At 31.7% G+C, this 26,876-nt stretch overlaps 1 protein-coding gene across 1 annotated transcript; it reads left to right on the top strand.

Moving 5' to 3' along the window:
• The first annotated feature begins 4,851 nt into the window (after positions 1–4,851).
• Positions 4,852–26,771, top strand: LOC127703216 (pseudouridylate synthase RPUSD2-like). Its single transcript, XM_052207741.1, has 11 exons — positions 4,852–5,236; positions 6,626–6,743; positions 14,875–14,996; positions 15,527–15,627; positions 16,331–16,497; positions 17,362–17,503; positions 20,575–20,711; positions 21,980–22,033; positions 22,821–22,912; positions 24,373–24,957; positions 26,664–26,771. The coding sequence occupies exons 1-11, from the start codon at positions 5,030–5,032 to the stop codon at positions 26,736–26,738; spliced, it is 1,800 nt and encodes a 599-aa protein (XP_052063701.1). The 5' UTR covers positions 4,852–5,029; the 3' UTR covers positions 26,739–26,771.
• The last annotated feature ends 105 nt before the right edge of the window (positions 26,772–26,876 follow it).

Below are 26,876 nucleotides of genomic sequence, written 5' to 3'. Positions count from 1 at the left end.
TGTTCTGCATTTCAAGATTACTAGGTACGGGTCAATAAATGGCCCAATGAATTTCCAAGTTTTGAAGAGGATGAGAACTGAAGGAAGTTTGCACTAGAGCCTACATTATTGTGTATTATATGTGTCTGCTTGCACTGGCCAAAAATAAATGTATGTATAACTGGAAAAAATCGAATCATGAAATAAGAAACATAATATAATTGTTATTATTATATTGATTCTGAAACAATAAACTGGCCATAGAAAATGACAAAAAAATCCTCATTCTCATAATTCTACTGGCTACAAGAATCATAAAATTATAATTTCACTAGACAATACAGAAATCTTTCTATTTTCGTTTCCCTTCTCCAACTTTAGTTTGCCTCAACCAAATATTATGAAACTTATACACAGTGCTAATTACCATAAAACACAGATCAAGTTTGAATTTGGGTGGCGTCACTTTTACAGTTCTGTAGTTATAAAATTGAGAATGGAAATGGGGAATGTGTCAAAGAGACAACAACCCGACCATAGAGCAGACAACAGCCGAAGGCCACCAATGGGTCTTCAATGCAGCGAGAAACTCCCGCACCCGGAGGCGTCCTTTAATGTCCATTTATAACGTTATGTGCAATGGGGGCATCATCTTCGTCCCGTGGACACATTCTCCATTTATCTTATCATAATTTGGAGAGATCAACTTTGTACTTCCAATTTCAATATAAAAAACTGAGCAACACAAACCCCAGCAAACTGGGATGATCTCCGGTGCTCCAAAAGGGTAAGCAGATCCTGCTCCACATGTGGCACCCGTCGTGTTGCAGCACCCGGTAATATGTCTAATTATCTGCCCTTAATTTTAAAAGGAATTTTTTTTCTGAAAATTGTAATACACTTATTGACACTTAATTTTTTGATAGTTTAATCTTTTAATTTCAAGTTTTAGATGATTCTGTTGTATATTGAATGATACTTGCAAAATGTTTTTAAACTAAAAAAGTTTTTTTTTGCAACATACCCATAAGGTATTCTCAGAAAAAGCAACCCGATCTACCTTAAGGGTAGTCTTAGGTGAGTTACGCCACTGTGTAAAGAAAAATATTGTCCTATGAAATATTGTCCCCCAAGACAATATTTCATGACTATATATCATCAAATATTGTCCTCATCTATGAAAAAATGTCCAGAGAAGGACAAATTTCCATTATGAAATTTTGTCTGTGTATAGACAATATTTCATAGATGAATACTATGAAATTTTGTCCTTTTAAAGGGAGGTTATATTTTGTGTATATTGAGACAATATTTCATAGACAGATTGACATGAAATTTTGTCTTCACGAAAGGGAGGTATTATAGAAAAGGATATTACAGTTACTCCTGTACCCCAAAAACGCCGTTGCAAAACGATTCGTCAATCTAGTATTTACGAATACTACTATTAGAACATTCAATTTTGAACATATATAAAGTGATTGTCAGTACATAACTTATATCTATACAGTATAATGTAGTACAATGGAACATAGGTAAGACAATTCTTTAATATATTTAAAACCATTTATAAAGTATCTATGCAAATTTGAAACTAGCTTATGTCTAAAATAAATATTTGTTTGAAATATAAAATATATACTTGCTTTACAAAATAATTTCAGTTATAAGTCTAAATATGTGCATGCTTCATGCTTGTGAACTGTTTTTAATTTTGTAATAATTTGATTAAGAAATATTTTCATGGACAGTATTTCACAGTGAAATCATGATTGTCATCAGAGACATATAATACAATTGTATTATATGTCTCTGTTGTCATGGACAGAATTTCACAGTGAAATAATATCATATAGACAGTATTTCATAGTGAAATATAGTCATGGACAGAATTTCATAGTAAAATATTGTCCTGAAGGAAATGACAAAATTTCATGGACAAGGACACTATTTCATAATGAAATATTATCCTGGACAGTATTTCATTATGAAATAATGTCTACGGACAATATTTTATATGAGGGGGCGGACAGGGTAAAGGGAGACAGGGAGAGAGGGTGGGAGAAAGGAGAGAGGGGGCGGGAGAAAGGAGAGAAGGGGGGGAAGGAGAGAAGGGGCGGGAGAAAGGAGAAAAGGGGGTAGAAAAGGGAGACAAAAATGTATATGAAATCTATTAAAATTTGGCTGGAAAACAATTATTTTATTAAATTAGTTAATAAAAAGCTTCAAGAAAGTGCTATAATAAAACGTAAATTAACAAAAATACCTAACTAGGAGGAAAATTAAAAACGAAAAGCCAAATGGCAAAATCAAAAGCTCTTACACATCAAACGAATGGATAACAACTGTCATATTCCTGACTTGGTACAGGCATTTTCTTATGTAGAAAATGCTGGATTAAACCTGTTCAGTTTTATAGCTAGTCAAACCTCTCACTTGTATGACAGTCCCATAAAATTCCATTAAATATTATAGTAACGGAAACGACCTATTGTCACTAATTCATAACGATCTCTTATATACCAAGATGGTATAAATACTAACAATTTCCAGGATTTTATAGTGAGTCCGATCATTATAGAGTCACATGTCATCATCCTTGTTTTTTTAGATAAATTGCTTCAAAGTTGACCGATATGCATAGAATTTGGCAGAAAAAAGATGACGTTACTGAATATAAAGTAACGTTATTTTTACTCGGAGGTATTAAAAAAAATATGTAACGGGATCTGTATGGTGTTTGTTATTTTGTTTTCATTTCCCCTATCTGGTTTCCTAAATTTCCTATTTATTCTACTAGAAAAAAAATCTTAATCCTACCAAACTAGACAAAGGTAATGCCACCGCTACTTCCATGCATGGATAAAGTGCTTCAAAAATTTGATTAAGTAAACAGTGATTTTCAAGTACAATTTGAATTGATTGATTTGAGGCTGCAAAATGTCCGGTGGCAAATATTTCAGGCATGTTCAGGACGACACAATACAATTTGAAAACTGTATTCAAAAATACAAGTTCAACATTCTGTCATTCTGTCATTTTTGGAAAATTATACAATAAAAAAATCCTGAGAATATACATGCATTCTCTACAAGTAAAACACTAGGCGCATTATAAAAGTCCCACTTTGAAATTGTACACCGTAGAAGCAGTAAGTCGGACTATGTGCTTTACGTGCCTTTATATATTTTCAAAATGCCAAATTTAGCAACCTGTCGTTTAAAAATAAAACTGACAATATGCGCACTTTTGGTATATATATATACTAACACTGTGTACATAATGTAAAGTTGAAGCTAAAATAGAAATATAGCACTAAGAAATAAGTTGTGTAAACCCTAAAGCTATATACGAAGTGAGAGACGGGCGGTCAAATGGACACGGGTAAAACAGTATGCTCCCGGCATTTTGTCGAGGGACCGAAATATGTATTAAGCGTATTAAGATTATGTTCTATTTTACAAGGCATTTGGTGACAAAATATATTTTTGAATAGTTCATAATGGAATGTAATTGGGAAATCTCTAGTGTACATCAAGTCCAACGCAAACAAAAAAACACACTCATCCCTTCATACACACAAGTGTAAATCAACATATGAATCTAAATCGAGAGAAATAACATTCCTGTACACAATCGGCGCAAATGAAAGAAAAAATCGGCGCAAGTGAAAGAAAAAATCGGCGCTAGTGAAAGAAAAAATCGGCGCAAATGAAATGCAGATCGGCGCAAATGCAAAACGACACTTTTGTGGGTTTACCTTCATCAAAGCACCGATTATTCATTTATTGTTGGCCGCTGTTTTTTTAATGAATCGTGTGATTGTAAATATCGAGAAATAATTTGTTTTGAAATCGGAATTGAAAGAAAAATATATAATGGGATCTGAATGATCTAATTTTATTTCGTCCCAATGGGTGCACATTAAGTGTTGACATCCCAAAATGTCAAGCCTTTGTTAACTTTTTCCACAATCCGAAGTTGCTGTCCCGTGTAAAATGCGCTTATACGATTACAGTGTTGGCAATTTATTTTTTACAAGCTTTACATAGCATAGGGAAAGTTGTGCGGCAAAATAACCAAATTCAAAGACAATTTAATTATTCTTCTTTGTTTATCATTCCATTCTAACAAACAATTTTATCATTAGCTGCTTGTACTATGCATTTTAGCTAAATTATATCTATTTTGCAAGCAGCGTTTTTCGGCAAATATTTTCAAACGAATGGGTTTCTTAACGAAATTGCACAAATAGTGACACAAAATTCCTCGTATTTTCACACATTATCCTGCGTTTCTATAATTTGGATTTATACTTTAAAAAAAATCATCAGGAAACGGCGTGCATCAGACTAACAAATTCAATGCAAACAGACAGCTTAACAGTCAGTGAAAAAGTTATTGAGGTTTCTTGAAGCAGAAGAAACAACACTTCTGTCTTGTGGAAGGACAAGACGGGGACGAGCCATATAAAACAAGACATTTGATCGATTTATTTTAAAATGAGCTTCCTATACATAAGTTTTTCATGTTTTAGGGCGGGAGACAAGAAAAAGGGGACTGGAGAAAGGAGAAGAGGGGCGGAAGAAAGGAGAGGGGGCGGGAGAAAGGAGAGAAGGGGCGGGAGAAGGGAGAAAGGTACCCCCCTGTCCGCCCCCTCTTATATGAAATGTTGTCCGACAAATATTTCATGTTACAACTATTTATCCGTTTCAATATTGTTAAGATCAGTGATATAAAATCCATGTATTTGATTTCTTTTCTCGTTCTATGTAGGGTCAGACCGTCTCCTGATCATGATGAAGATTTGTAAATTCTTGCTATTCCGTGATGAAAGGATTCTGTGCCGAAAAAGGTACGGGCCGAGTTGGTATCTAAGTTATGTCCCTTCCAAAATGGATGCGCCCATCACAATTTCATAGAGTTTCAGATTTTAAAATATTTAAGCACATATTGCTGAATAGTGATTTATAACCACAAGCACAACAAGGCTGGGTTATTTTAAACTAACACAGACGACTGAATGTTTAGGCTCTTTCAACTAACGTGAATGAAACTTGTATTTTCTTTATGCACATTCATAAATGGAAAGAGGAATACTTCAACTGTATTGTTAAATTGCATAAGAAATCTTAAACAGTCAGACACATTTATATCAACAATGTCAGATTTAACAGCATCTAAGCAAACCACAGATGAAGATGGTGCTATCCCAGAACCTGTTCTCTCCAAAAGAGCACAAAGAAAGCAGAAGAGGGTAAACAGATGTTTATGTTAAACAATCTGATCAGGGGACAACAATTTAATATTCTGGGGCGGGTCAGGAGGATTTTTGTGGTTTGGTTGAATATTCATTTTCATCTGCTGCTAAGACTGCTTATTTTTTTCCAAGGCTTCGTTGCTTGATAATTTATTTTCACTTTTGTACACAATTATTTCCTGCATTTTGTGTTGTAGAATATTCGTTTTTATCCTGTCTTGGGCAAGATCATTTATGTTCAGTTGTTACCAAGCCAGGATATTAATTTTATAAATCTTTATTGCCTCTATCAGCAAATCAAATGGTCCTTCCCTTAAGTCAGCATGACTGTTAGTATAAAATTGAGAATGGAAATGGGGAATGTGTCAAAGAGACAACAACCCGACCATAGAACAGACAACAGCAGAAGGTCACCAACAGGTCTTCAATGCAGCGAGAAATTCCTGCACCCGGAGGCGTCCTTCAGCTGGCCCCTAAACAAATATATATACTAGTTCAGTGATAATGAACGCCATACTAAACTCCAAATTGTACACAAGAAACTAAAATTAAAAATAATACAAGATACATGTATTAATGTAGTAAAAAATATTATAAAAATAAAATTGATTACATAAAGGTTTATTATCATTTTTAGAGTGTTTTAAGTATGGTAATGTATAATGGGGATTTTGTTGCATTTGAGAGATTAAGGCAATTTGAGGTTCCTAGGTGTTTATTGATGTACACCCTCAATAAAGTCCATCTCTTTTGTCTTGATTCCAATATCCTGAGTATAAAATATATTAAAATTGCTTGTCATCAGTGGTTGTAGTTTGTTGCTGTATATCATAATTGTTTTTACACTTATTGTTAAGTTCTGAAATCAGGCTGTAAGGTTTCTCATTTGAATTGTTTTACTTTATATTTGTCATTTTGGGGCCTTTTCAAATACTGGTTATATTAATGGTGATAATCATGAAATTATAATGTTACTTTTAGTGTCAAATGTACATCTTTTGGAATATCATTCAAGCGAAACTGAAAAAAAAAATATCCCTACAACTATCATGACTATGACAACATACACATAATACACTTTCACAAGTGATGCATACGAGTAGAGATGTATATCATCATGTTGATGATACACTTTCACAAGTGATGCATATGAGTAGAGATGCATATCATGTAAATAGGACAGTAACTTGTAAAATTTGAATTTACCAAAAGAGATCAGACAGCACAATAGTCCAATCATCCTCTTTGCAAGTGATCATTTCTAACATTAAATTATACATGTATCATTGATTTTTTTTCTTTTTATACATGTGTATTTTTAATATACATGTATGTATGTAGTGACGTTGTACATAAAACAATTTTCTCATTATTATATATTTTTAGCTTTTTGCCAAAGAAAGAAGAAAAGAGATGAAAAAACTAACAAAAGGATTAACAAATAATAAAGATCCAGGATTTGACAAAAGCCTGTTTGATGCTGCAGAGTATTATTTTGAAAATGGTAATAAATTCATACCTATATATATAATATACTTGTGTACAAAACAGATTTCCACATTCATCAGTGTTCACCAAAGAATGAAAATCAATGGTGGGGATAGATGTCAACAATTCACAGAGGATGTGTCCTGTTTGTTCACATTCCTCCTTGGGCATGTTGGGCGTAAATTTGTCTTTAGAAATTTTAAATACATCTTTATCAAATTGCAAAATATGTATATTTATATCAAGGATAATAAAACATAACAACACAGTAAACACAATTGTCATTTTGAGGTTAAAGTACTCAAAAATATGTCTAAGATGTGGTGTTTAAATGTTTCTACTGTCTATGTCTTCATTCAGCTCACCATGGTCTTGTCTTCTGTTGGTAATGTTGTACCCGCAGTGGAAATTGGAATAACAAACAATATGGTAGGGTTCATGTTACTGAGTCTTTAGTTTTCTTATTTGTGGTACATATACTATTATTTGTCTTTTGATCGTTTTTTTTTTCTTGGCAGTTTTTTTCGTCTATAAAGGGATCATAGATTTATTCTAATGAGCAAGCATGCTCAGAGCTTGCTGGGAGCTTTTTAACATGTTTAAGTAGGCTCTTCTCAGCAGTTAATGTGACAATAATTATCATGATCCATTAAGATGTCAATCAAATCTACACCACTTCTATGATAAGGAAAGTAGAGCATTATAGAGGAAGCTCCATAAACACCATAGGCGGATCCAGGGGGGGGGGGCTTGGGGCCCCCCCTTTGTGGGAAAAATTTGGTTGATTATACAGGGAATCACTGAAGCATGACTGGAGCGGGCCCCCCCCTTAGGTCAGTCAGCTGGCCCCCCCTTATGAAAAGTTCTGGATCCGCCACTGAACACCTGTGTAAACATCTGGTCTATTCAAATACATTTTGCATGAAATTTTACAAAACTATAAAATAGATTAGAAATTCTTCAACAGTGCTGTGTAATGCTTGGAAAGAAATCTCAAGTCTCCACAAAAGTAAAAGTCAATTAAATATTTTCTTATTATATTTAATAATCATTCCTTTTTTTATAATAACAAATTCTCAAATTTTATAATTAGATGATATGATTTAAAAATAGTTTATATTATATAATATGCTACATAAAAGTTATCAAGACACAGACAACAGTCAGGTGGCGATACCAAACAAGTAATTTTTTTTAGTCACTTTTATCAGTATTTTTTGTTTTTAACAAGAGTGCACACGCTGAAATGTCTCGCCTACTATACTAACCACTGATTTTATGTTGATAGTCCTACATTTAAAGTTTTACTACAAGTATCACATTAAGATTTATGATCCAAAAAAATGAGGTCAAAGTCAGATAAACCAAGCCAGAAATACCAGGGGCGGATCCAGCCATTTATAAAAGGGGGGTTCCTAACCCAGGATAAAGGGGGGTTCCAACTATATGTCCCCATTCAAATACATTGATCGTAAAAAAAAAAAGGGGGGTTCCAACCCCTGGAACCCCCCTCCTGGATCTGCCACTGAATACATGTACACCTTTAATACAATCATTCCATACACATAATATAGATAACCTATTGCTTATAGTATAAAAGAAACAAACCAAACCATGGAAATTCTATAGTGACCAATGAACCATGAAAATGAAGTCAAGGTCAGATGAACCCTGCCAGACAGACGTGTACACCTTAAAATCATTTCATGCATCAAACATAGTTGACCAATTCCTTATAGTATCTAAGAAACAAAGTTAACCAGGAAAACTGAACATTGACCAATGAACCATGAAAATGAGGTGAAGGTCAGATGATACCTGCCAGACAGACATATACACCTTACTATCATTCCATACACCAAATAAAGTTGACCTATTGCTTAAAGTTTAAGAAAAACAGATCAAAACACAACAACTTAACATTGAGCAATGAACCTTTAAAATGAGGTCAAGGTCAAATAAAACCTGCCAGACTGAAATGTACATCGTAAAATATTTCCATACACCAAATATAGTTGACCTATTGCTTAAAGTTTAAGAAAAACAGACCAAAACACAAAAACTTAAAATTGAGCAATGAACCGTGAAAATGAGGTCAAGGTCAAATAAAACCTGCCAAACTGACTTGTACATCGTAATATATTTCCATACACCAAGTATAGTTGACCTACTGCATACAGTATTAGAAAAACAGACCAAACACAAAAACTTAATATTGAGCAATGAACCTTGAAAATGAGGTCAAGGTCAAATAAAACCTGCCAGACTGATATGAACACCGTAAAATATTTCCTTACACCAAATATAGTTTACCTATTGCATACAGCAATAGAAAATCAGACCAAAACACAAAAACTAAACTAAAACCACTCAACCATGAAAACGAGGTCAAGGTCAGATGCCCCTGCCAGTTGGACATGTATACATTACAATCATTACATACACCAAATATAGTAGACCTATTGCTTATAGTATCTGAGATATAGACTTGACCACGAAAACTTAACCTTGTTCACAGATCCATGAAATGAGGTAGAGGTCAAGTGAAAACTGTCTGACAGGCATGAGGACCTTGCATGGTACGCATATACCAAATATAGTTATCCTAATACTCTTGATAAGAGAGAAATTAACATTACAAAAAATCTGAACTTTTTTTTTAAGTAGTCACTGAACCATGAAAATGAGGTCGAGGACAATGGACATATGACAGACGGAAACTTCATATCATAAGGCATCTATATACAAAGTATGAAGCATCCAGGTCTTCTACCTTCTGAAATATTAAGCTTTTAAGAAGTTAGTTAACGCCGCCGCCGCCGGATCACTATCCCTATGTTGAGCTTTCTGCGACAAAAGTCGCAGGCCTGACAAAAATTATTTAATAACTCAATAGTTATTTAAAATGTCAAATAAATCATGGACTAAATGTAGTTTTTAAGAATTTATATAGCATTTCATGAAATAAAATTAAGTATTTATCCAATTTTAGATGAGTATAGAGAGGTTACTTTAAAAAATAATGACAAAAATATTACTTTAATAAATTATTTTATACAACTTCAAAAAACTTTGTACTTAAAATTATTTAAGGAATATATGTAATTGCTTTTGATTAAGATTCAAATTATAAATAACTTCAAGTCTTAATTAAAGGTTCCATATCTAGTTATAACTGTCTATCTCTAAGATTTTAAGGGGAAATGATATTTTAAAAGCCCCAAGAGGCCAATCTTTGACCAAGAAGTGTGACATCAGAAAAGTAATTAGTGCTCGTTGAGGATTTAAATAGTTTTACCAGTATATTTCATGGGGAAAATAACCAGATGTCTGTGAAAATTTGTTAAAGCTAGTAAAACCTGTATGAATGGACATCTATAAAAATAATATTAACAGAAGTTACTTATTCATGATATAGAAGTAATATTTGAAACAGCCTCGTTTTCAACATAACTTGAATAGGTAATTTTGAAAATTACTTGTTTAAGTAATGCCCCTAACTAAACAATGGTAGTATGTTTTTTTTAAATAGCAAACTAAGTTCTTTTATAGAAAATTATGGCTACTTTAAGAAAAGTTGTAATTCATTAGTGGAAGCCTGGTTTGAGGGGGTAATACCACCATTGTTTTCCCTCTAGTGCGTCTCTCTTTACTTGACCTTTTTTTTAATTGTGCAGATTTAGCTTTGTTTTTACTGTAGAATATAGTATATTTTTATTGCTTTGAAACACCCAAGAAACATGTTTACAACTAAAAAAAACTTTTCTGCAATGAAATGGAGGGTTAATTTCAAACAAATGTCAAATTAAATGAAATATAAAAAAAGATCAACCCTTTTTCGCATGAAACTGAATGTACTATGTTTTGGTAGTATGGTTGTAAATCAATAACCATAGTTTGTGTCTTTGATGACTTTTATGTTTCATTTTATATAGTATAAATTTAAAATATATTTATATTTTAAATATAAAATTTGAGTGTTTTTTTGTATCATGTGTATTGAAAAAAGAATGATAATTATTAAGAAAATGTTTTAAAATCATTTTCTTTCTGTGAAGACTTGATACCAAGCATTGTACAGTAATATTGAAGAATTTCTCATCTATTTTATAGTTTTGTAAAATTAATGCAAGATTTGTTTGAATAGACCAGATGTTTACACAGGTGTTAATGGAGCTTCCTCTATAATGCTCTACTTTCCCTATGCTATAGATTTGATTGACATCTTAATGGATCATTATAATTATTGTCACATAAACTGCTGAGAAGAGCCTACTTAAAAAGCTCGGAGCATCCTCCGAGCATGCTAGAAGCTTCCTCGTTAGAATAAATCTATGATCCCTTATGAGTTTGAATATCCCTTTGGTATCTTTCGTCTCTCTTTTGAGTGGTCTTAATCTTATTGTAAGATGTGAGTTATATCATAACTGATTGAAGACCATTCCATTGATTGTTAAGATGAAGGACAACAATAACAGACTACTCCTTTCATACATTTGTACATTAATGTTAAAAAATAGAATTATACCTCATCTTTTTAACCAGATTTTCGAAGGAAATATCTGTTATTAAAATGTTGATGTACGGCGGGCGGGTGGGCGGATCTACGGCCGGCTGCCAAACAGTGTCAGCACAATAACATGAAAACACTTTAACAAATTTTTTTCAAATTTAAATATGTTGTTTCCAGGGACTTAATGAAGGTCTAGTTCAATTTTCAAGATATTAGTATATCTCCTTTGTGAGTTATCGCCATTTTTAAAATCCAAAAGTGGAATTTTAAAATATTTTACTCTTGTTATCTTTTTTATGACTAAGCATAATGTCTTATCTCACAATAAAAATTGGAGTGACAGATTTATTTGAAAATTATCTATTTCCTAAGTGGTAATGATTATAAGCTATACTATTTGACATTTTGAAGTTAATTACATTATTAATTATTAATTAGATCTGGGTTATATCTTAGCATATAATATCATTGGAGTGACAGATTTATTTGAAAATTTTCTGTTTCCTGATAAGATCTGTAGGACTGTATATATAAAGTTTGAAATTTACTAGTAGGACTGTATAAATGAAATTTGAAATTTACTGTTCATTATTAGACATTTTGTAGATAATTAAGTCTCCCTAAACCATATATATTCTTACCCCCACCCCTTTTTCAATTTGAGAATGTGCTTCTATCTTGTAAACGGTTGAGATCCCCACCCATAAACCTGATATATTCTTGTATGGGACAATAAAACAAATCAAATGCAATATTTGGGGAGTCCCCTGGTTCACCACCACCCCCCTACTTTTTGAAAACTTGTAAACGGTCAAGATCCCAACCCTGAAACCATATACATTCTTGTATGGGACCATAAAACAAATCAAATGGTCACCCCCACCCCCTCCTGTTTAAGAACTTGTAAACGGTCAAGATCCCTACCCCTAAACCATATAAATTCCTGTTCGTAATTTCAAGAAGATTTGAATGACATACAGGGTCAATCCATAGGCGTCACTAATGCATATCATAAACCAATTTGTACTGGACATTGCCCAATGTCAAGCGACAATGGGAATGACGAATTATTGGAGCTTTGTTTGGGAGACTTCGTAACAGCATTCTGTTACAATTATTTCTTGTTACTGATATGTTTTGTATATTTTGAAATGACATTGTATTAATGATAAATAAAATTTTGGATTTTTTTCTTCTTTTCTTTGTCAAATTGTTTGTAGAATTTTGTGGCAAGTTTGTTTGTTATTCTGTAAAAACTAATTTTCTGAATGCTATATATATATATATATATTTTTTGATGAAGTAAACTCCTTTAAAAACTAAGCTTATATTGTCTATTAATAAACATATATTTAGATTTCTGATTTTGGGCCCAGTTTTCAAGTTGGTCCAAATTTGGGTCCAAAATTAAACTGTGTTTGATTTCAACATAAATTGAATATATATAGGGTTCTTTGAAATGCTTAATCTAAACCTGTATTTCTTTTCATTATTAATAAGATAATACCACATTGAGGTCCAAAGGGTCCTAAATTACACTTTTGATTAATTTCATAAAAAATTGAATTTTTTGGTTCTTTGATATGCTGATTCTAGCAATGTTTGAGTGTTAAATCATATCTAATTTTAGAGAACTTAGTCATCACTGGTTGTTGTTATTATATTATTGATTATAATTTGAAAAATTGCATCATATCTTATTTTAGAGAACTATTTATCCAGTTTGAGTTATTTCCCTTTGCACAGAAAATATTATGGATAAAATTAACCTGTGTTTCATTTCAACACAAATTAAATATATATAGGGTTCTTTCAAATGCTGAATCTAAACCTGTATTTAAATATTAGATTTTTGGGCCCAGTTTTCAAGTTGGTCCAAATCAGGGTCCAAAATTAAACTTTGTTTGATTCAACAAAAAAATTATTTATGGGGTTCTTTGAAATGCTGAATCTAACCATGTATTGAGAGATTTTGGATTGTGGGCTCCTTTATCAAATTGGTCCACATTGAGGTCCAAAGGGTCTTAAATTAAACTTTTGTCTGATTTCATCAAAAATTGAATTCTTGGGGTTCTTTGATATCCTGATTCGAATATGTACTTAGATTTTCGATATTGGACCATAATAGGTATTTAAATATTTCAGTTCTTAAACCACATTCATTTTGTGTCACAAACCTATGCTGTGTCAAATATTCAATCACAATCCAAATTCAGAGCTTTTTTAAGCTTAAATGTAGTGTCCATACTTGCTCAACTGTTCAGGGTTCGACCTCTGCAGGAAAATCCGGTTTGCTGTCACTCTGACAGCCTCTTGTTATTTTTATATTACAAAAAAGGTCATGACAACAGTCAAAATCATGTTTCATTAGCACTTGAAGAGAGTTCACCAGTACTGTAAATTTTAGAAGAAAAAAATTCTAAATTCTAGTCAACATGCATATTTAAAGTGCTGACTTATTGGATAGATATGATGAATCTAGGACAAGCATTCAACAGGGGTGTGGAAATGCTATGCCTGATTCGCCCGACTCATTTATTTGAACAATCAGACAAGTAAATTTTTTGATCTAGGTTGCCTGTGGACAAGTAAAAAAAATACACTGGACAAAATTCAATTTAATCAAAAATATAGAATTATTTATTAAGATGTAATAATTTATGTAAAAGAAACCAATGATCAACACGTGAAAAACATATATTTAAGTCAAAACATCAATGTTCATGAAGACAAGTATTAAAAAACCTGGAAATAGATCGATAACCAAATTAAAAAAGATAAGTATGCGAAACCAGGTCTAGTAAATATTGAGTTATTTTTCTCCATTGACCAGTGATTGTTGATTAGCTTTTATCCACCATCTAACGGAATTTTTCATGGTTGAGTTTTATTGAGATGGATTAATACTAGCAGCGCACAAACTAGACCTAATCACAAACTAATACATTGTTGATGCCGCCGACGCCGGAAACAGCATACCTATGTCTCGCTTTTGGACTCCATCAAGCGAGACAAAAAAAGGAAAACACAGGTGGAGAAAGACCAGGAATACGGCAACGAGAATTCCATATGTCGTAGCTTACAAATTTCACCAGGCTTTCCAGTGAAGAAACCTCTGAAAATAAATTAAATTGTTGCACAATTTGTAGGAAACACTAACAACTTGCTGATCAAAGTCTTACTCAATTGTTGGCAAATTAATAGATAGAAGCTTAAGGGACACTTTGGTGGCCATCAATGTTCTGTAAAACACCAAGCTTGTCAGATGAAAGAAAACAGTAAAAAAAAAAACAGGTGTCTGGAGAAATGGATAAAACATTAGTTGCCTTCTAGATTTTTTTTAGTTGTTTTGCTTTTGGGTGCGGTCACTTTGATGTTAACCCCATACCTCATTTTATTTATATACATGAAAAAATATCAGAAACGTCATTTATATTGCGATACAAAACAGTAAAAGATTCATAAAAGCTTTGTAAAAAACTTCAATATTTATTGTGAAATTTAGGGCTAGTAATGTTAACATTTTTCCGGACAAGTCAAATTTACAGTTTAACCTGCCTAGGGACAAATGTTTCCACACCCCTGTTCAGCATGTTCAATTGATATAATATATTAGATAAATTTTATATTTTAGGTTTGAGAAAAGTGTACCCATACTATTTTACATTTTCATCATATTGCAAACAGCGATGGAATGGTAAAACAGTACTAGATATCTTTACTAACGACTTTCATGGAACAGAAACAGAGGAATACGTAAGACTTCATAAAAACAGATGTACTTCTAATTTAGATTTATACTTTAATCTTCATGTACTTTTGTAACATAAGGGAGTAAAAATCTTTTTTTTATACTAATGACTCACATAAATTAACATCATTCATCCTTATAGTTACCAATTTCAGGTAACACAATATGCATTTTTTATTGCATAAACTTTATTATTGCCAACCAGAACAAGTTTCTTGTATAATAACAACTTTGGTATAAGGCGAGTCTATAAATAAATCAAAGATAAATCTTCTTGACCAAGTCATATTTGTATACTGTAAATTCCGAAATTATTGCGTGCATTTATTATTGTGATTTTGTCATTTTAGACTGAAATTTGATTTTAATTTTTACGATATTGAGAAAAATCCCGTTTAATTCGTATAAAAAATTCAAAATGCGAGTTTAAATTATTGCGATTATAACCCTGTCGCATTTTTCGCAATAATAAAAACATCGCAATAATTTCTGAATTTACAGTATTGTAATTTACTATGTTATTATTATCTTAAAGATTGATGCTATTGAGAGTGGCAGAGTAAAAGTAAATGGTAAACCAGTATCAATAGATTACAAAGTTAAAAATCATGATTTTCTGGAACATACTCTTCATAGGTAAATTATAATAAGAATGTTTTTAGTTGAATTAATACTTTCTGATCACAGTTAGAGAAGTTAGAATGATCAGGAATTGACACATGGAAAACACAATTTATTCAATTTAAACCTCAAGCATGAGTACCATATGTTTTACAAGAATTAGAACATAGCTTTCTTTACAAAGCAGGAAAAATATTGAAACTTTAGAATCTATGATAAATATAAGATAGGGACCTTATTTCAAAGATTCAAAGACAAGTTTTCAAAATTGCTTTTTATCATCTACAATACTGCATGAATTTCTTCTGAAATTAGTTAAAAATTGAACTTCAAGATGAATTGGTCATAAACCAAAAGTATACCTTACTGGAAAACTAAGTTTTCACTCTGTCTTGTCAGTAATAATTACTTCCTATTACAGAGACTATCCATGGCCTTAGATAAACAAAATCAAATTGAGAATGGAAATGGGGAATGTGTCAAAGAGTTGGGACAGGCGCAAACATGCGGTGGGGTTAAACATGTTTTGTGAGATCTCAACCCTCCCCCTATACCTCTAGCATATATATACAAAACTACATATAAAATGCCATTAATTGCCAAACAATGAATGTTATAATTGCATATTGTCATTGTATAACAAACATAACAGCAGGCTATGGTACTACATCATATCTATAAAAGTTGATAGGTTTAATCATAACTCTATTATTTTCAGACATGAAAACCCTGTTAGTGGAAGTCCACTGAAGATTATACATGATGATAAAGATGTTGTAGTTATCAATAAGCCACCTTCCATTCCATGCCATCCCTGTGGAAGATATAGATTTAATTCTATAGCCTTTATATTAGGCAAAGAATATGGATATCCTAATCTTAGAAGTAAGTTTTTGTATGTTCATGAAGTCATGTCACATAAATATTGCACTGTACTTTTCAATACAGAAAAAAAGAAATAGACTATGGGATGCTCCAGATTTAAACACTTGGGGTAGGGGGTGGGAGGCACTTTTTTAGACCCCAACCACCATAATATAAAATTTTCATGTTATTTATGATTCTTACATAATTCTAAAGAAAATGTAACCACCAACAATTTACTAATTGGAGTGCCTCCCATCCCCCCATATGTTTAAAACTGGAACAGCTATAAAAAATAAGCATGTCTTAATTTAAATTTAAGATAGTAATCCTCTTATTTCAATTAGATTCAATTATATTTGTTGGTATCAAAATTTGTGGATTGAGAAAAAAATAAATTTCAGTGGATGTTTAATTTCATGGTTTTGACAAATTCAGTACAAAATTGAAACCTAATATTTTAATGAAAGCATAAATGTGTATATCACATTTACACACAAAAATTAGAACCCAACTATAATAATGAATTCACAGTACATTATGTACTATATTTTATTTGTAACAGCTCAATTGTTGTAACATAACAAAGAAAAAAATAATCTTATCATGCTTGCTTGTGCCACAATAAAATGAAAATAATGTTATGATAAATACTTAAAAAAGAAAAAAGAGATAAGCAACAGAAGAAATGAGTTAAAAAAAATAAAAAAAATGGAAAGTTTGGACCTAAAATTTCATCAATTTCTTACCATGGTGTACAGGGGACCCAAAACACTTATATTTTTACTATTGATATGACTGAATATAGAGAAGTTTCTTTTATAAAAACAGCTTGCATAATTATTTATCAGTGGATTAACTATATGATTAATTATCTTGTTTCAGATATTTATAGATTAGATCGCCTAACGTCAGGTGTTTTAATTTTAGCCAAAACACCAGAAAAAACGAGGCAACTTGAAGATGAAATATTTGGTAAACATGTACAAAAGGAATATGTTTGTCGTGTGGTGGGAGAATTTCCACAGTAAGTATAATGTTTTGGAAATGAAAATGAAGATGCATTGTAAATAATTTTGATGGAACATTCCTACTTCCCAGTAGTTAGTGTCTTTCCTGTTTGAATTAAAAATGGAAAATCTGAAATTAACAAATATGAAAGTCCTCAGTTATATGTAAAAGCTCGTTTCGAGCCCATAAAGTCACATTTGTTATATATTGCTCTCTCATTCATATCTTTGTATATTAATGGTCAAGTTAATTCACATTTTCTACATGGATTTTTTAATCAAATATAATTGGTCTACATCATCCCTAGGTTATGAACAAAAGAAGATGTAAAGTAAACTTCAATAAACAGCAACCTAGTGACAAAGATAAAAAAAACTTAATTTCCTTTTGATTTCTTTCAATTTTTCCTCTATTCAAAAACATTGGTATCTACAAAAATAAATCCACAGTAGCATTAGAAATAAGAAAATGAGGTATGTCCTATGATTGCCAATGAGACAACTCTCTGCCAGAGACCAAATGCAGTAGAGGTGTAATACCACCAAATCATAGTACATCACATCCGGTTGCATACGAAAATAGGTCGAAAAAAAATATTCCCTTGAATTTGACAGTTGTAGGTAATTGATCCTACATTTCATTGCAGTAAAACGTTTTTGAATGTTACATGGTTACTAAAGCTTGTACACAGGTTAAAAAAGGGGAAAAATTTGATTGGTTAACTTCCAGTGATGGTTATTTTCTTATATGCAATGAAATGTTATGTGAAAACCTTAATATAAGGTGTAATACCACCATTGATTTTCCCCTATTAGTCTTTGTTAAATTTGCACTTTTCAAAAAATTGTGCAGAATTTATCTTTGTTTCAAATAAAGTAATACTTGGCATGAGTAAAGATTTATCCTGTCCAGTACTATAGAAAAAATTTCACATAACATTTCATTGCATATAAGAAAATAACCATCACTGGAAGTTAACCAATCAAATTTTTCACCTTTTTTAACCTGTGTACAAGCTTTAGTAACCATGTAACCTCAAGTTTCCAAAATATTCTATAGAAACCCCAAATAAAGAAAAAATGGTGCTTTGAAATACCCAAGATATATGTTTATGACTCAGAAATGTTTTACTGCAATGAAATGTAGGATCAATTACCTACAACTGTCAAATTCAAGGGAATATTTTTTTTTGACCTATTTTCGTATGCAACCGGATGTGACGTACTATGAATTGGTGGTATTACACCTAAAGAAGACTTTTTTGTTAAATAAACTGATTGTGACTTTTTTCCTTTGTAATACTGGTTATTTCAAGCATTCCTGTCAAGTTTTGTCATAATCAGTTCAATAGTTTGAGAAAAATCTAGTATAATGTAAGACGACATCTACAGCGATTCGAGCAAAATTTCTTCGAAAAATCCAAACCAAGCCGCATCATGATAGAATATAGTGTGGACCAATAAATGATCAAATATTTATCTCATCTGCCTACAAACAGTTGAATATGGTACAACAGATGACTTTAGGATGATAAATACTACTAATGGACCTCTTTGTCTTCCTTATAAGGTCTCTTTTGGTCCATTTATACCTCTCATTTCCTCAAAATTTCTACTTTTTAGGCCAATAAATAAAAATTTTGGGGTAACTTTCACTCATTTATGATAGAAATGTTATTATAAATGATTAATTGAAGTATTCAAGCTGAATGAACTATCCGTATAAAAGTTTACTGTCTCCAAGGAGGTTTCAATAAGTCCTTACGTAAAACTTAAATTTACGCCGCGTTCCAGAGAGGGACATAAAAAACTTCTCTTTTGGTGAATAATTTGTTGTTACTGCTTTAAAAATAATTTCATTTACTTAAAACTATATATTTATGAAAGTATTTCTTATGAAAAATTTTCTAGTATAGCAGAATATAAGAAATAAGGAGAAAAAGCTCCCCAAAACTCTAAATATGGCTTGTTCTGTCAACTAATATTCATGGTAAAGTCCTATTTCAAGGAAATTTTCTCATAAAATGTATTTTGGAGACTCAATCCACTCAGAATATTTCATTATTTGTAATATTTCACTTAAATAGCAAGAAATTTTAACACATGAGAGTACTCACAAGGTCAAAGGTGCATGTACAGCTTCCCATAGAAGTAAGCAACACGTTATAAGAACATTCTTCAAATTATATCAAATGATCAATCCTGCTGTAAGTTCTAAATATTATACTTCAAATAAAATACAATCCAATTTAATATACATGTAGCTTTTTTGCATAAATGAGATAAAAGATAATGGTGAACAAACTTTTTAACTCATTGTAAGTTCTGTAAATGGTCTGATCTGAATGGAATTTTTCATTTTGTTCTATTAAATAAAACAATCATCAGACATATATGTAATGATTTCATGTCACTGTTTAGATCCCTATCAGATTGATACATGCATTTATGAATATAAATAAGAAGATGTGGTATGAGTGCAAATGAGACAACTCTCCATCCAAGTCAAAATGTGTAAAAAGTAAACAATTATAGGTCAAAGTACTGCCTTCAACACCAAAAGTCTGTGTTACCCTTATTCAAAACTGTAGAGTTCTTACCGTCTGCCAAACAAGGCCAAATAAAATACCCATATTATTTTTTATCTGCCTGCATCAATGATTTTATAGTCATTTCAATTAAGACAAGAAAAAAAAAAAATTCAAATCTATATATAATGAACAAAATGTTGTACAATCCAAATTCATACATTTGAGAGATTTTAAATAACACAAACTTTAAAAAAAAATGCCTCGCCCTGTTTTTTTTGCCAACAAGATAAAAAAAATGTGCCACCTGTTTAAAGAATATGTTCTTAGATTATTTTTGTGTGGCCTAGTATGGCTACATTCATTTTAAAAGCTATAGCAAATAGAAATCAAGGGTGGATCCAGCCATTTATAAAAGGGGGGTTACTAAATAACCCAGGATAAAGGGGGGTTCCAACTATATGTCCCCATTCAAATGCATTGATGGTAAAAAAAAAAGGGGGGTTCCCTGGAAATTCACTGTATTTTTTTTGTAATTTTAAATGCATATTTCTTTTCAGAGAAGAAATAATTTGTGATCAGCCACTTGACTTAATCAGCCACAAAATTTCCATGATGAGGGTAAAATCTCCTGGCAAACCAAGTAAAACTGTCTTCCAGAGATTAAGTTATAATGGAAAATCCAGTGTTGTCAGATGTTAGTTCAGGTTTAGTTGATGTACAATGTATTAATTTGTGGTGATCATTTTGTTTCATTAGATAAGAAATGGATCCATACTACATGTATTTGACTAGACAATTATGCCAGTCTCATCAAGTGCTCCTGGGGCAGGCATGGATATCATCAAAACAAGATGAAATTACATCTACTATTTTATGCTCACATATATATAGCATTAACAAATTATTGTGTTCATTAAATATTGTGAATATTGAAGAATGAACAAATGTGCAAGATCAGTTATTGCGATTTCAGGAAAATCTGCATGCAGATATACATGTATGTATCAGATATCTGAATGTGAGTTCTAAGTATTGCGATACTCAACTAGCCGCATTATTTGCATTAATAAAAGCCTCACAATCATTTTTGAATTTACAGTACATGCATGACATGTTTGAGGTTCTACTTCTTAGCATGATGCAATCTTAATAAGTTTGACTATAGTCTGGTAGTGATAAGTTTTGACTTTTAAAAAGGATAGATATTTTCTGTCAGTTGAAATGAAATGGAACCCATTTAGGGACCACATCAAAAGTTCAATGTAGGATAAAAATCTTAATTCACATAGATTTTTCCTGGATCCCCCACCCCCCTTGTAACTTAATCTGGAAAATATTGATTAACCAGTAAAGGCGAATTTTAGTGTTGTTTCCTAAACAATGATTGATTGTTGCTAAATGTCCAGTGGCAAATATTTTTTATACTTCTGGATGAGAACAAATTATCAATACATGAAATACGTAGGTCCTGTAATAGGGGACGAATTATAATCCTAGTATTTTTTATGAGTTCCCCGCCCCTTCCCCTTAAATGACTATCCTGTATAATTTATTACCTTTTATTTTCATGAAAGGTCCAAACACATTTAAGATTGAACTTTCAAGCAACCACCAATAAATCAAATCAATCATGTGTATTTCTTTAACCTGAAAAATCAATGAAGGATAACAAAACCCCCTAACTATGTGAATTAAGTTTTTTATCCTACATAGATCTTTTGATGTAACTGTATTATCAAAACACAGGTTGTAAGTTATCACCAATATGCATACATTGTCGGAAGATTTAAATATATATGGACAAGCTTTAGAAACAGGAAGAACAGATTATATGGTAAATAAAATAGTTAAGAATAAGGGTTTATATTGCTGACATTGCATTCATCAGGCATATTTTGAACATTTGGATAAGTATTTTAGGATTTATTAATCCTTTTTTTCTAATTAAAGCATTTATTTCAGGTTTACCTTATACAGGAAGGACACATCAGATAAGAGTACATCTGCAATACCTAGGTAATACTCATAGCAGAAATTCGTTCATCAGTTGAAACAAATCATTTTTCTCATAACAGAATACAAAGTAAATGTCTCATTTTAACTGAATACATTTTGAATGCTTCCCGCCATTATCAATTACAATCATGATAAGCGTAAATCCTGAATTCCTGTAAAAATAAAGGCAGACGTTCTGTAGAAGGTACTTCTGCCTCTCTATAGTTATTTGACTGTCTGCACACACACAGATTACATGTCTATCCTAAGTCAATTGTGAATATAACAGCTAAATAAGTAAATGAATGGATTCCATACAACATTTAGTCTGTTAGATGGTATTGTGTACCTGTCTCATGAATTATTCATTAATCAAAAAGTAATATGCAACAATCATTGTTTTTGAAAAATCTTTAGAATACCGAATTCATTTGTGGGCAAAATTTGGAATTTCAAGTTTACTGTAAAATCCAAATTTAATCCTGTTCCAACAAACAAGGCATGTAATTTTGATACAGGAACAACTGATTTCTATTTTCATCTTAGAAAAATACTTAGAATTATTTTTTAATATGAACTACACATGTAGAGAACTTGTGCGGTAATTTCTGTAAGATATTTTAACAGTTTTCAACAGCACATTACCTTTCCATAGAATTGCATAGAGAATCTTGTATAATATATAAATTATCCTCACTAGATTTTTTAGCTCTAAATATCACAATTAAAGTTAAACAGGAAATGTTGTTTCAAAATTACTAAATATTCATTATGGAACAAGATCATAATGTTACTATTTTATTTTCAGGATATCCCATAGTAAATGACCCTTTATATAATAGCCCAGCATTTGGACCTAATAGAGGAAAATGTGGTGAATTCTGGAAATCTGATACAGAGGTTAGGTCTGATGTGAAAACAAGCTAGTTACAGACCTATCAAATATCAATGTGCAGCATTAAGGGCCTATATTTTATTATCTCAAATGATAGAATTGGAGAACTTCACATTGCTTAAGAAAGCTTAATTCCAGAATTTTTTTTCTGCGTTTTTGAAATTGTGATAACCAGAATTTGCTTTCAAATTTATCTTTTTTCAAATCTGAATAGATTACATGTACTGAATTCAAATTCAAGATATGTATACACTGTAAAATTGGGCCTTAAATTACTGAATTTGCTATCATTATCTCAAATATTTACTGCACTTTGGAATCTGTGAGCATCAATTTTTAATTCATATTTTAAAGGTTATGTTTGATAGGTTTCCTTCAAATTCCTATGTAATGGAATGAAAGCAATCATGTAATAGGCTCCCTCTTTACTGCTTGAACTAGATGTTAAACCTCTAAATCTGTATTTGATATAATAATTCCTTATTGATACTCAGTGTTCTCCCCAGGGCCTGTTAGCATCATGGTAATGTGATGCTATATTTCTTGAATGTGATGCTACATGTATCTGAAGTGGTTTTCTTATAGATTGTGTTATGGATGTGATGCTATAATTTTTAGAAACAAGATGGTATTTACAAATTTCCCTGTTTACCAGGATGCTATATGACATATCTGGGGAGAACAGTGATTGATACAATGTATGATTTTCATATTAGTATGTTCACTTTTATGAAGTGTTCTTGTTTAAGAAAATGTGTGCTTAGAGAAATCATACAAATATCTGAATAAACTCAGAAGTCTTTTATTGTCGATGATTTCGTCTTTTGTATCTTATGCACATACAAGAAAAAGTTTGTAAATTGTACAAGTTTCACGGGTGCACTTGGCCCTCAATCGCCTGAAGTTGTCAAAATATATATAAATTCTAGAATTTGTCCAGAAAAAGGTGTAAATAAAGACTGTAGATTACAAAAAGTTTGCACCTTACTTGAGACAAGATACCTGGGCATTGACCTCCTCATTCACCTATTTTCTAAACGAGTTGCTCTTGTTAGAATGAGTAACAGTCCAAATCTGAGGAACTACATGTACGTAAGAAACATATGACACATGGTATTTGTATAAAAGTAATGAAGGATCTAGACTGGTTCAGTTAATACCTGAAACGTAGTCCCGGGAACCAGGATATGAAGGATCTAAAAATAATTATATTATCTCAACCTGTATTTGATACATATAAACCTCTTATGAAATTTTGCCTGAAAAATAAAAAAAAAAAACAACAACATACTAATTGTTAGAGAAAACTCATTGCTTTGTTCAAAAGATTTATGTTATTTGTAAATGTCTTCACAACTTCATTGCTTCATATAAAATAGAATAGTTAGAAAAGCAAGTTGTCACATTCGGAGTGCTCATGTTCTTACTTGGATAACAAATAAAATTGGATATGACTTTTTTACAGATTACAGATGAAATACAGAATTTACATAGTGTTGGTTTATGGTATGATGGAGAAAACCCACTATATCATAAACGATTAAATGAAATAAAAGAAAGTCAAGGTAATCAAGAGTCCAAAGAAAAAATAGAATGTATAGACGGTGATGTTAGATGTACAGTGTCAGAGGTGAAATCTGGAATGGGAAGTTCAGAAAGTGAAACAAGAAACGATTCTATTAATAGTAATACAGAGGTGGATAGTTCAGAACCTCGGGAAAAGAAAGCTAGAATTGATCATACAGAGACAGAAAAAAAAAGTAGAAACAGTGATGAAGTAACAATCCAAGAAAAATCTAATGGTTCAGAGTTCATATCAGAATCTGGATTAGATGATGATAAAAATAGAGGTGATAATTCTGAGTCACTTGACTGTAATAGAGAGATGTCATGTACAGCAGCTAAGGATGATGTGGAGAAAACAATTGTTTATCAGACTTTTGATGAATCAAAATGGATTCCTAATGAACACTGTAGTAGCTGTAAGAGGAATTATATAGATCCTGGACCAAAGGATCTAGTCATGTATCTTCATGCATTGAGTTATAAGGTAAACTGTTTAAATAATTTCTAATTATACCCCTGCTCCGAATAAGGGGGTTTACTATTATACCCATGTCTGTCTGTATGAGCGTTTGTCTGTCATATTTTTCTCTACAAATAATTAATTCCTGAAATTTGCTATCCAGCTTCATGTAAGATTCATCACTCATCAACTTCCATTTAACCAAATACCTATATTTCCTAAGCACAGTGGCCATATATGAAATATTTTATGAGGATAAATTACCTGAATACCTGCCATAAAATTTTCGGATTTTAGAAGTTTGACATGTCCCAGTCTAACGATGATCGTATAAGACTGAACCAAGGCTTCCAAAACGGTCATATATTCCGGACATTTGTATAATGTCCGGTAAAAGTCCGGCTGGGCAAAGCACGAAACGGTCATCTACTTTTTATTTTTCAAGGCTTTCTTAAGAGACGGTCATTTTAACATAATTCGCGATCTTTTTGACCCAACCTTTTGCCTTTAACAGCCACACATTTCCGGTCATAAAAGTGACATGATCATTAAGTACTATCAAAACAACCCCTACTTAATACCTTCTCATTTTAATCAAGGCTAATTAGTTGTCGAACAGCTGAAATTTACCTGTTCAGGTGCCAGGTAAACTATTTTGAACCGGACATTGATCGGTCTATTCAAAGTTATTTTCTTACATTTCACCGGTTTGCATCTAATTAATTTAGTCAAAAAGATTTAAATTATCAGAAATACATTTACAAATAAGATTTGATGAAAAAATTAAAGAGGTGAAAATGAAAAATCGTCATAACTACGTTGTTTGAACCAGAGACATGTCTCTGTTTGAACTAGTACACGTGTGCGCATGTGCATGTGCGCAGGTGTAAAATTTAATTATGCATCCTAATTTCTTTAAAAAATGCTTAAATTGTCATTGATACCTTTATCTCACGTTTATTTCGAATATTTTCTTGAAGAAATAACGTAGAATGAGCTACATACACTCATTCATGCTTCGCAAACGTACACAGAATTTACTTATCCGTCTCTGGTCCATGTTTTACCATTGTCAAGATAACATCCGGTTTCAGATTTAAAAACGAAAGTAAAGTTTTTGACAACGTTATTTTGCACAAATAAAGAGTCTAAGGCAGATATAAGTACGCTGATGTTGCACACTTCGGATGATGCACTGCCAATTTAACAGTTTACGTCAGAACTTCGAATTTCAATCAAAGAAAGTTTAATATAGTTTTTTTTTAAATATCAATCATTGGGAAGGCCAAAGCGGCAACTGATTACCATAATTGCCTTTTGTTTATTTAGTCTTAAGGGATTAAAATCGGGATAATATATAAAATGTCCGGCTGGCTAAAAATAATTTTGGAAGCCCTGGACTGAACCTGTATTGTACGTTGATCTTTACATTCTTTAGATATCTTCTGTGTTTTTTTGTGTCATTGGATTGCTGTCTCATTCATGCTCTTATTGACACATATACATAAAAACATCTCCTTTTACTCATGATATTTGATTTGTAATCAGTAATCAAGAACAAAATATTCTTTTAATGCATATAAACCATAAGTTGTGATATAATTATTATCTATACCCTAAAACAGTAAAAAGAAGTAAAGCTTTACCTATGTACATTTGTACAGTGACATTCATACTATTTATTAAGGAACTAATTACTAAAATTTGTATTTTGGTGGTTTTTATTTCAGGGATCAGACTGGGCGTATTGTACAGCATTACCAGAATGGGCTAAAGAGGACTGGGTTGATGACACTTCTTTATAACATATGCTATTTTAGAATAAAAGAAATCTTCTATACAAATTTTATTTATAACCCTTATGCAGTTTTCTCCTTTTTATAATTCTGTCCAACATGTCCAAATGATGGGGATATTGTTTTTTTTTTCTGTCTGTCTGTGTG

The sequence above is a fragment of the Mytilus californianus genome, unplaced genomic scaffold (genome assembly GCF_021869535.1).
Source record: "Mytilus californianus isolate M0D057914Y unplaced genomic scaffold, xbMytCali1.0.p SCAF_5, whole genome shotgun sequence".
NCBI lineage: Eukaryota > Metazoa > Mollusca > Bivalvia > Mytilida > Mytilidae > Mytilus > Mytilus californianus.
Note: the sequence above shows the minus strand (reverse complement) of the source record. Positions and strands in the feature narration are given on the sequence as shown.